Here is a 12897-nt window from a genome sequence, read left to right on the forward strand (position 1 = left end):
CTACATTTTATATCCTCTCTACTTCGACCATCATCAGTTATTTTGCTCCCTAAATAGCAAAACTCCTTTACTACTTTAAGTGTCTCATTTCCTAATCTAATCCCCTCAGCATCACCCGATTTAATTTGACTACATTCCATTATCCTCGTTTTGCTTTTGTTGATGTTCATCTTATATCCTCCTTTCAAGACACTGTCCATTCCGTTCAACTGCTCTTCCAAGTCCTTTGCTGTCTCTGACAGAATTACAATGTCATCGGCGAACCTCAAAGTTTTCACTTCTTCTCCATGAATTTTAATACCTATTCCGAATTTTTCTTTTGTTTCCTTTACTGCTTGCTCAATATACAGATTGAATAACACCGGGGAGAGGCTACAACCCTGTCTCACTCCTTTCCCAACCACTGCTTCCCTTTCATGCCCCTCGACTCTTATAACTGCCATCTGGTTTCTGTACAAATTGTAAATAGCCTTTCGCTCCCTGTATTTTACCCCTGCCACCTTCAGAATTTGAAAGAGAGTATTCCAGTGAACGTTGTCAAAAGCTTTCTCGAAGTCTACAAATGCTAGAAACGTAGGTTTGCCTTTTCTTAATCTTTCTTCTAAGATAAGTCGTAAGGTTAGTATTGCCTCACGTGTTCCAACATTTCTACGGAATCCAAACTGATCTTCCCCGAGGTCCACTTCTACCAGTGTTTCCATTCGTCTGTAAAGAATTCGCGTTAGTATTTTGCAGCTGTGACTTATTAAACTGATAGTTCGGTAATTTTCACATCTGTCAACACCTGCTTTCTTTGGGATTGGAATTATTATATTCTTCTTGAAGTCTGTGGGTATTTCGCCTGTCTCATACATCTTGCTCACCAGATGGTAGAGTTTTGTCATGACTGGCTCTCCCAAGGCCATCAGTAGTTCTAATGGAATGTTGTCTACTCCCGGGGCCTTGTTTCGACTCAGGTCTTTCAGTGCTCTGTCAAACTCTTCATGCAGTATCTTATCTCCCATTTCATCTTCATCTACATCCTCTTCCATTTCCATAATATTGTCCTCAAGTACATCGCCCTTGTGTAAACCCTCTATATACTCCTTCCACCTTTCTGCCTTCCCTTCTTTGCTTAGAACTGGGTTGCCATCTGAGCTCTTGATATTCATACAAGTGGTTCTCTTCTCTCCAAAGGTCTCTTTAATTTTCCTGTAGGCAGTATCTATCTTACCCCTAGTGAGACAAGCCTCTACATCCTTACATTTTTCCTCTAGCCATCCCTGCTTAGCCATTTTGCACTTCCTGTCGATCTCATTTTTGAGACTTTTGTATTCCTTTTTGCCTGCTTCATTTACTGCATTTTTATATTTTCTCCTTTCATCAATTAAATTCAATATTTCTTCTGTTACCCAAGGATTTCTATTAGCCCTCGTCTTTTTACCTACTTGATCCTCTGCTGCCTTCACTACTTCATCCTTCTTCTACTGTATTTCTTTCCCCCATTCCTGTCAATTGTTCCCTTATGCTCTCCCTGAAACTCTCTACATACTCTGGTTCTTTCAGTTTATCCAGGTTCCATCTCCTTAAATTCCCACCTTTTTGCAGTTTCTTCAGTTTCAATCTGCAGTTCATAACCAATAGATTGTGGTCAGAATCCACATCTGCTCCTGGAAATGTCTTACAATTTAAAACCTGGTTCCTAAATCTCTGTCTTACCATTATATAATCTATCTGATACCTTTTAGTATCTCCAGGATTCTTCCAGGTATACAACCTTCCTTTATGGTTCTTGAACCAAGTGTTAAAATGATCATAAGGGAAAAGAAATGTATTTCATTGCTACTTCGGAGATGCACTGACTATATAACACCAGATTCAAACTCACTTAAATCTTGATAACCTGCCATTGTAGCAGCAGTAACTGATCTAACAACTGCACCAGACACTTGTTGTCTTCTATAGGCGTTGCCGACCGCAGCGCCGTATTCTGCCTGTTTTCATCTCTCTGTATTTGAATACGCATGCCTATACCAGTTTCTTTGTTACTTCAGAGTAAATGCTGTGACAGGAGATTTTTGGATGACTTGAACAGTCAGAGATTTGTATAAGGGTGTGTTGTCTTTGTGGAAAAGAGGTACCTTCTTTGGAAGATGTAGATGTTTGCTCTTGGAGACTTACTCTGTGCGTGTCACACCATGAGAATTCCTGTAACTGTTTGCCATGATTTTTCCTGCAGATGGAACCTTTGTAATGTCCATATAATTTTTCACTCTTTGTCAATCCTGTTTTGACTGCTGCTTTATCTTTAACATGTAACAATCAATCCATACTTCATTTACCGATATGAAATGTGTGAAAATTGCTGAAATTTCATTTAAAGAAATCTGCAATTCCTATAGCAGTGTTCATTTGTATGCATTTGTGAGCAACAGTTAATGGCTGAAATACTCATTGAGTAGAAAGCTTTGTCATAGCCAAAAAATTCGTTGAACAGGTAGTGCATATAGTTTATGAAAACCTTTACAAAGCAGTAAGGTTCTTTACCTTCAGTTAGTGTCGAGTGTGATATTGACAATATAGTGCTGAAAATTTGCAATTGTATAGCTCTTTAAGCTTCCTCAAATCATCATCATCATCATCATCATCTTCGTCTTCTTCTTCTTAAATAGATGCATGACCATACTTAAATTCAGCAACACAGAAAACTAAATGAAACAATGCTTCTTTATTGTTTGATCAAACCCAATGAGAGAAACAATTTTTCTCAGTGAGTAATTGCGTTTTGTACACATTTTATCAAAAATCTCTCAATAGATTGTTTACATAATCACTACAGACAAACAACTGACTTCTAGTTTCCAAAATACTGAGTTTACAAACAATATGTACAAGTGTTGTTATAGAAACTGGCATTGAAACATTTCTAACATAAACTGCAGTCCCTGTGTACACTTAATTCCAGTTCGTTAGCTGTAAAATGTCATTAAGGAATGGCAGGCCATTTTGTATTTTGTACAGTTGTATTTGCAAGTATGCCAAGAATTTCAATAAATAAAATTTGGAAATGTGACATGAGTTTTAAACCAAATGTTATGCCGGACGAACATTCAGGAAGTAGTACAATGTTGCTATGATTGTTTGCGATTTAGAGAGCTAAATTTCACCCCATTACCCGTTACTTCAAAGTTTTTAAGGAAAGAACATGTGAAGCAAGTTGCTCCTCAAGATTTGTTACTTCCATGTATAATGTTATCTTAGAATAATTCCAGGGTTTCTGACACACATATGGTTCAGATACTTGTTACATGCAACACTACTGCACTTTAAATATGAAAAATGATGCTCTGTCTTGTTGCAGTGACTCATCACTATAGTAATACTATGGTATTTATTTGTTCCTAACAATTACTTTGCTTGTAAGGTGCCACAACGTTCCTCCAACTGATTCCCTGGCGAGGGGATGGGAGGCAGAGTGAGAAGGGGGAAGAGGGAGACAGACTAACATACTGAGCAGTGTGTGAAGTGTTTGATGTTAATTGATGTAGGCTCTTAAGACTGAGAAAGCTTTGTTTCTGTACTCAGCTTAGCTACATGTTTTTGTCTTGGACTGAGATGTTTCCTGACATTTATTGCCCCATCTAGGATGTTTAACGTCCCATCGACATCCTTTTTTTTCTGTTGTGTATTATGAATCCATTTTCTGATCAGTATACTTCTGCTAAACTAGTTCAGTAACTACCCATAAATATTTGACAATGTTGGTTTTGTTTTTGGTGAAAAGAATTCATGTGGTATAACTTAGACATTAACACTAGGAGTAACATATTAACACTTTTTGTCACTTGATAATTTGTTGTGTTTTTATATTTTTTGTAGTTTTATGCAGATTTTCAGATGCAAACTTTTTTTTTTTGTGTGAAAATTTTGTAACGACTATTAATATTCATTGGTTGCAGATCTTTCTAGTAGTATTAGTAGTAGCAGCAGCAGCAGTATAAATAATGGGTTACGGGTAGATTTTAAAAACTTAAAAATTGCAGTGCAGTCAAATAACTTAATTGTTGATTGTTATCTTTCAACATGCATCAACTGCCACAGTATCAAGTTACAATTTTTGTTTTGAAGTATGTGCCGTTCAGTAGTAGCTTTTGGAAGGAAAGTGTGCCAGGGGAGGTAGGGAACAGCCAAGAGGGTTGGGGTTTGGGTTGGGGTTGGGGGCAGAGATTGGGGGGGGGGGGGGGATATCAAGAGAGAATGGAGCATTTTCAAATTCAATTGAAACTGGTGTTGTAACCTCAACTGTTATGAATTTTCTGTTTACTGACTGCAATTTTTCACTGACTTATAAACCTGCCGTAAAATAAATAGGTATGTATATTTTCCCTAGGCATTTGATTGTATTGTTTCTTTCCCCCCATCCTGCATGGGCTTTGTAGGTCCCCATCGTGGCCGGTTTCGGTGCTGCGTATGCATCTGTGCACTGATGTTGCTTCCTTGAGCAATCCTACAGCCACCTCTTTGAGCACTCAGTCTCCACCAAAACCTATAGTGTCAGAGAAGGCACAGTGGCATTTGTGGCCCAGCTCGTGGTCTCTCGGTCTGGGCAGCATGTGGCGTCAGCGTAGCTCCTTGTCTCCATCTAGCTGCAAAGATATACCTTCCACATCTCCCTCCTCAATGTATTTTAAAAGGTCTGCTCCTGGTGCATTCCATTTTCCTCCTTGGGCTTCCCCGCGCTTTTCACCCAAAGCTGCCTCCTCTCCTGGCATGTTACATCAGCACAGTCCTAGTTCCATTAGGAGCCTGGATTCCTCTGAAGGTGGATATGGACACATCGAAAGGTAGCGTAGAATTCTGGTTGGATGTTTTTGCTTTTGTTTGTAAGCTGGTAACTAAACTTGTATAGGATGCTTTTTCTATTTCAGCAGCTGTCTCTAGAAATTTGCTCTTGTTATGTCACACTTGTGAAAAGTGTTAAAATGTTTATAAAATTAATAACTCTGTTATAATATTGTATACTGTGCCACAAAACATGCTTCAGTCTTGTAAAATGTTCAAACTGTAATATTGCATTATCATATAGAAGTATTAATATATGTAATTGCTTTCCCGAGCTTAAATAGCTTTAGCTGCAGTCATTCATTCCATTGTAGAAGTGCAGTGGGAAAGAGTATATTTGTTGCTTTCAGTTACGGTTCCAAGCATATATTATAATTTTGCACTACTGCTGAGTCTTTCATGAGTAGCCTGTAATAGTTACAGGAACAAGATACTAAAGAAATTTGTTGTCCTTGAAGCTAAAAATAAAGGCAGTGTCATATAGGATTACAAAAAACAGAAAAAAGGAGGGTGATGAACTTTGTAGCAACCATTGTAATTTTAATAAAGGGAACACACTGCTTTGGCAAAGGTTGTGTGTGTCACCACCTGAAACCAGATTATTGAGACATATGGATTGAAGTTTGCTGGTTTTCTTCTGTATCGTAGAAATGATCTTTGTGTTCTATGGTGTAACTGCTGGAAGCAGTGGAGCACTATGACAACAACATTGTCTCATTGAATTCTCTGCTAGTTGCAGACAAGAGAAGTATCTAGATTATATGTTTATATTTTTTTACCCACATAACTACTTCAAGGAAATATTGAATATTTTTATCCATCCTGCTGTAGTGACTGTAAATGGACATCGTATCTTCCAAGTATCATTTCAGTTTTGAAAGGCATCACCTGAAAAATAGAAATGTACCTTTCACCTCATCGAGTTATCTATTGGGTACCTGCATCTTTGCTGTTGTAGGGACACAATAGAGCAAGTGCATTTGTGCACGTGTGTGTGTGTGTGTGTGTGTGTGTGTGTGTGTGTGTGTGTGTGTGTGTGTGTGTGTGTGTTTTAGATTCTGAAGTGGTTGTGTTGTAGTTAGTGGTAGTTTTACTTTCCCATAACTGTAGTTAGTAAACGTTACTATTGAGACTGGTGTGAAAAGTAACTGAAAATGTTGTTGGTTAAAAGTTAAGAGAAATGTTATTTCTGTCTTGTAAGAAATTCTAATAAGACCTATATTTTGTTTCCAGCATGTGTTAAAAAAAAAAAAAAAAAAAAAAAAAAAAAAAAAAAAAAAAACAAAGGTTTTATCTGTGTAGTGAATGGGGGCTTTGCATATCGGCTTATCTTGCAGGGGGGTGATGTCACAGCATCACCGAAAGCTGTTTGAGAGCACATCTAAGCTGCCCACTGTGGCTATCAGCCCGGATGATCAGCCAGAAGAGAATGACACCATGTCGTTACCTCCAACAATGACGTACAGGCGAAGTAGCACAGTGTCAGTCGGTGTTCGTTGTTGTAACTGCTGCTTGATATGCTGTCTGCTGTCTTTGCACAATAAGATTCCTTTTTTATTGTAGCTCAAGTTTGAAATAGATGTGGTGGGAATTTTTTTGTCCTGTGTTGTCTTCTCTTATTTTTTTAAGTGTAACAAAAAGATGATTTTGCTCAAATAACATCTGTGAATAAAATTGGTTTTAAGTATTTGTTTCCACAATCATGTAGCATGATGACTAACAATCTTTTTTTAAACCCCATACTGTTATTTGTACTCTTTTGATGGCAGTTATTTCTTTTATAGCTAGTCTGCACAGTGCAACTTTTCAACCAGTGGAAACAGTTTTACTAAGGGAAAATTTTGTGCTATAAATGCACATTTTTGGTCAGATACATTGAGCATTTCCATTGCAGTTACTGGACTTCAATACCGATAATGCAAATGTGATAAGAGTTTGGGAATACATTTATGCATTAGATTGTTGAAGTAAAGTTCAGAAACATTTGATAATACAGATATATATTATAAATGACCACCTCATTATAAGATCAGTTATACCTTTTATGTACTAATTTCCTCATCCATTCCTATCACCCTACTTGTGCACTGCAGATTTCTTTCATTCTCACATTTTGTCTGTCAATCACACAATAGAATTTTCTGCATACAATTTTTATTTTGTTTTATCTTTTCTTGTGTGCCCATTTATCTGCAGAATAGCAATGGTGGCATTGTTCAGAAGCTGATTTCCAAATGCAAAATGTACACTATTATTATATTTTGAAACTGTGATGCATTATAGAAAACAATTCAGCAGTTTTTATGGCTTACAAGTGTAAAGAAGGAAAGAAAAATGAAGAAACAACTTCCTCTGGCAACGAAAAATATAGCTCACAAAGAAACACACCCTATTAACAAAATGTTCCAGATTACATGCACGTCAGATAATCTGCTGCAAATGATTTTCACCCAAAATATTTGTAAGTTCTGTGGATCCCTGCTAAAGTGTGTATACTAACCAAATTGTACATTCGTACAGTTTATACACTACGTGATAAAAAGTATCCGGACACCTGGCACCCTCCATTGGTAATTTTGGAATGCAATATGGTATTGGCCCACCCTTAGCCTTGATGACAGCTTTCACTCTTGAAGGCATATGTTCAGTCAGGTGCTGGACGGTTTCTTTGGGAATGGCAACCCATTCTTCACGGAGTGCTGCACTAAGGAGAGGTATCAATGTTGGTCGATGAGGCCTGGCACGAAGTCAGCATTCAAAAACACCCTAAAGGTGCTCTATAGGATAAAAGTCAGGACTCCATGCAGGCCAGTCCATTACAGGGATGTTATTGTTGTGTAACCACTCCACCACAGGCTGTGCATTATGAACAGGTGCTCAATCATGTCGAAAGATACAGTCTCCATTCCCGAATTGCTCTTCAACAGTTGGAGGCAAGAAGGTGCTTAAAACATCAATGTTGGCCTGTGCTGTGATAGTGCCATGCAAAACAACAAGGGTTGCAAGCTCCCTCCATGAAAAACATGACCACACCATAACACCACCGCCTCTGAATTTTACTGTTGGCACTACACATGCTGGCAGACGACATTCACCGGGCATTCACCATAATCACACCCTGTCATCGGATCACCGCATTATGTACCATGATTTGTCAGTCCCCACAACATTTTTCCACTGTTAAATTGTCCAATGTTTACACTTCTTACACCACACGAGGCATCGTTTGGCATTTACCAGTGTGATGTTTGGCTTATGAGCAGCTGCTTGACCACGAGATCCAAGTTGTCTCACCTCCCGCCTAACTGTCATAGTATCTGCAGTGGATTCTGATGCAGTTTGGAATTCCTGTGTTATGGTCTGGATAGATGTCTGCCTGTTACACATCACGACCCTCTTCCACTGTCAGCAGTCTCCGTCAGTCAATAGATGAGGTCGGCCCGTACGCTTTTGTGCTGTACGTGTTCCTTCATGTTTCCACTTCACTATCACATCAGAAACAGTGGACCTTACAGATGTTGAGGAGTGTGGAAATGTCATGTACAGACATACACTCCTGGAAATTGAAATAAGAACACCGTGAATTCATTGTCCCAGGAAGGGGAAACTTTATTGACACATTCCTGGGGTCAGATACATCACATGATCACACTGACAGAACCACAGGCACATAGACACAGGCAACAGAGCATTCACAATGTCGGCACTAGTACAGTGTACATCCACCTTTCGCAGCAATGCAGGCTGCTATTCTCCCATGGAGACGATCGTAGAGATGCTGGATGTAGTCCTGTGGAACGGCTTGCCATGCCATTTCCACCTGGCGCCTCAGTTGGACCAGCGTTCGTGCTGGACGTGCAGACCGCGTGAGACGACGCTTCATCCAGTCCCAAACATGCTCAATGGGGGACAGATACGGAGATCTTGCTGGCCAGGGTAGTTGACTTACACCTTCTAGAGCACGTTGGGTGGCACGGGATACATGCGGACGTGCATTATCCTGTTGGAACAGCAAGTTCTCTTGCCGGTCTAGGAATGGTAGAACGATGGGTTCGATGACGGTTTGGATGTACCGTGCACTATTCAGTGTCCCCTCGACGATCACCAGTGGTGTACGGCCAGTGTAGGAGATCGCTCCCCACACCATGATGGCGGGTGTTGGCCCTGTGTGCCTCGGTCGTATGCAGTCCTGATTGTGGCGCTCACCTGCACGGCGCCAAACACGCATACGACCATCATTGGCACCAAGGCAGAAGCGACTCTCATCGCTGAAGACGACACGTCTCCATTCGTCCCTCCATTCACGCCTGTCGCGACACCACTGGAGGCGGGCTGCACGATGTTGGGGCGTGAGCGGAAGACGGCCTAACGGTGTGCGGGACCGTAGCCCAGCTTCATGGAGACGGTTGCGAATGGTCCTCGCCGATACCCCAGGAGCAACAGTGTCCCTAATTTGCTGGGAAGTGGCGGTGCGGTCCCCTACGGCACTGCGTAGGATCCTACGGTCTTGGCGTGCATCCGTGCGTCGCTGCGGTCCGGTCCCAGGTCGACGGGCACGTGCACCTTCCGCCGACCACTGGCGACAACATCGATGTACTGTGGAGACCTCGCGCCCCACGTGTTGAGCAATTCGGCGGTACGTCCACCCGGCCTCCCGCGTGCCCATTATATGCCCTCGCTCAAAGTCCGTCAGCTGCACATACGGTTCACGTCCACGCTGTCGTGGCATGCTACCAGTGTTAAAGACTGCGATGGAGCTCCGTATGCCACGGCAAACTGGCTGACACTGACGGCGGCGGTGCACAAATGCTGCGCAGCTAGCACCATTCGACGGCCAACACCGCGGTTCCTGGTGTGTCCGCTGTGCCGTGCGTGTGATCATTGCTTGTACAGCCCTCTCGCAGTGTCCGGAGCAAGTATGGTGGGTCTGACACACCGGTGTCAATGTGTTCTTTTTTCCATTTCCAGGAGTGTATAACACAAGTGTCACCCAATCACCCTATCACATTTGAAGTCCATGAGTTTGGTGGAGCACCCCATTCTGCTCTATCACGATATCTAATGACTATTAAGGTCACTGATATAGAGTACGTGGCAGTAGGTGGCAGCACAATGCACCTAATATGAAATGGTTTTTGGGGACGTCTGGATACATTTGATCACATAGTGTATATGTAGACTTAATGAAATCCAGGCTCCCAAGGGCCCATTATTAGTTCTGAAAAAAAGAGTAAAATGTCACCTTGTACACATCACTCTCAGAGAGAGAGAGAGAGAGAGAGAGAGAGAGAGAGAGTGTGTGTGTGTGTGTGTGTGTGTGTGTGTGTGTGTGTTTGTTTGTTCGTTCGTTTTATGATGCACCTCTCTTGGTTCCTTCTCCAAAACCCAAAGTTCGTAAACAAATCACACGTTGATATAACAATGTGTATTTAGATGTTCAAAAGAAAAAGCATGGAGAAAATGTTAGATTCCAGAAGCTACGACATTGTTTATCCTGGCTGACACCCACAAATATGGCACTTGTCTCTTTGTCTATCAATTACAGCTTGAGTTTGAACATTGCTTCTGAACTAAAACTGTTTTACAGCAATGCATTCCTAACTCCACACAATAATATATCACACTTACAAATATTTGGAACTGTTTACTTAACTTTGATGTGGCCTCAGTAGCTATTATGAAGAAATGTTGTTGGATAATATCCACGTCCAGGGTTCTTGAATGATAAGGCTGTGGGTAATAGTGAAGTACTTGTAAATTGTCATTTATTTATCATTTCGCATAATATTCGAGACACATTTTTGAAATGTATCACGTAAAAATCAACCATAAAACTCAAAGCTCTTTTCTTTCTGTGTCTATTGTCTCTTCCAATTAGCTTTCCTAGTTGTTAACTCAAGTGAAGTGAAAAACAGTATGACAGAATGAAGCAATATATTGACACCAGTCCGGTATATTATAAGATACGTAAACATTCTAGAATAATCCAGAACAAATTGTGAAACAAAATATAATTCAGGTGACTTCCTTTCTTAAATCGTCCAACAAATTTGAGTTACCTAGTATTTTCCAATATATATATATATATATAAATTGTGAAACAAAATATAATTCAGGTGACTTCCTTTCTTAAATCGTCCAACAAATTTGAGTTACCTAGTATTTTCCAATATATATATATATATATATATATATATATATATATATATATATATATATATATATATATATATATATATAATATTAAATGACAATGGTTGCAAAATCTGTAAACGTAAAATTTAGAAACTTCCTGTTACGTTGTCATATTGATTACCCACTGATAGTAAAATAAACAAAAAACATAGATAGGAATATATGTTTCATCTGCATTTAAAATTGAATGATAAAAATATCAAAATTAATGCATAGCTGTTTTCAGAGTATTTATTATTGCCTATCTGTCAATTAACTTTTATTGTGTAAGATCAAAGTTTTACAGTTATACTGAGATTTAAATGAGAAATTATATGCACCCAATGACAGAAAAATTCTATAAACATCAACAAGTATGACATTTACAGTTTGTCTGAAATCCAGTTTACAGGTAGCCAGAATTTAGGAGGTATCTTTTATAGTTAATTAACTGATCAGAGGTTCTGAAAGAGCTAGATCGATTATTTGTGTGTGTGTGTGTGTGTGGGGGGGGGGGGGGGGGGGGGATTTAATGTATTTTGCCATGCAGAGGTTCAAACTCGTGAGAGAGAGAGAGAGAGAGAGAGAGAGAGTGGAGGAGACAAAATTGTGATGTACTTCAGAGGAGAGAATAAACTTTGATAAAACAGTAAAAAAACAAGGCAGACATTGGTGGGGCAGTGGTAAAGTATTATTCTTGTCTTGTAAAATATGGTGCCAGGAGATTTTTTTTTTTTTTTTAAAAAAAAAGGTCCAACAGAGGATAGACCTGTGAACTCTCTGAATTACTTCTCTGAAAATTGTCAGTCACTACCACTTATCCTTTTTATAAAAAGCAAGATGAATTACAACCACCTTATATTTGTTAAATATATTTTTCAAAACAATTATCTGGTTGAGTGTGAAAAATAGCTAGCAAACAGAATCCACCTTCAGAAAGATATTCCTCTTAGAGTATGTCAGAATCGGTAGCCAGGTGTTGCTGTACAACATTCTTCAGCACACAGTATTGTAATATGGACAATGAACATGCGTATTCAGTAATAATGCAAGATTAGTTCTTAATTGGATGTTATGCCTTTTTTCCCTTCAAAAGGAGAAACACATTGTGTGACAAATCCTACTTCCTGGACTTTATCTGTTAGGTAAATGAAATTACATTCACTTATGTAATTCCATATTCATCTGCATACTTCGTTACTTTTTCATGACACATCTTTCCACATTTCTTATCACTGAGATGCTCTGCAATGGAAAGAAAAACGTTGAACAAAAAAATTGTTAGTTCTGCAATGCATCACAAATTTCTGAATGAATAATTGCTATGGAGGAGTAAGAGAGACTTGGTTACCTGTAGTAAGCACAACGAGAGGGAAGTTACAGTATTAACAGTGCCTTTCCATGATAAACACTATTCACCCCACACCACACCTCTTCTCCAAAATCCCTTGTCTCGAGCAAACTGTATCTTTTAAAATAACGTAAAGTTTATGGGAAACAGTCTGTTAGTCTCCTGAGAAAAAGAAAACTGTCTGCCTCTCCAGTTGCAGCCTCATTTTTATTTCTGTGTTAAATGTTTTTGGTAGTATTGGGTTGGTACATAAGTTTTTAGTGTTTTTCCATAAGTTCAATAAACACAACAGATCCACAAAACAGAGACTTCAGACTTTAGTTATCGATAATATGTTCTCCTTCACTATTTACAACAGTCCACCAATGCTGGGTTAACTTTTTGTTTCTGTGACTCTAGACTCTGGTTTTGAGACAAAGAACTTGTCAAGCTATGTTTGGAGCATGTTTTCATCAAAAAGGAAGTTCCTTGAAGGTTGTTTGATAGAGAGAGGAAAAGGTGGAAACCAGAGAGTGCATGATCAGGTGAATAAAGTGCATGTGGAATGATTT

The 12897-nt window shown here is 39.5% G+C and overlaps 1 protein-coding gene across 3 annotated transcripts in view; it reads left to right on the forward strand.

The window, feature by feature from the left end:
- Nucleotides 1-12897, forward strand: part of LOC126248799 (protein FAM102A) — a 496607-nt gene that overhangs the window by 428631 nt on the left and 55079 nt on the right. The window contains exon 6 of one of the 3 annotated variants that reach the window (XM_049950189.1): nucleotides 4419-4823. The exons of 1 other annotated variant lie outside the window; for it this stretch is intronic. In XM_049950189.1, the coding sequence (XP_049806146.1) occupies nucleotides 4419-4823 (405 nt within the window). Of the gene's footprint in view, nucleotides 1-4418; nucleotides 4824-6158; nucleotides 6303-12897 lie in introns of all 3 variants that reach the window. One more of the 3 variants, XM_049950190.1, reaches the window with a different exon arrangement.

Source organism: Schistocerca nitens, chromosome 3 (genome assembly GCF_023898315.1).
Source record: "Schistocerca nitens isolate TAMUIC-IGC-003100 chromosome 3, iqSchNite1.1, whole genome shotgun sequence".
Classification (NCBI taxonomy): domain Eukaryota; kingdom Metazoa; phylum Arthropoda; class Insecta; order Orthoptera; family Acrididae; genus Schistocerca; species Schistocerca nitens.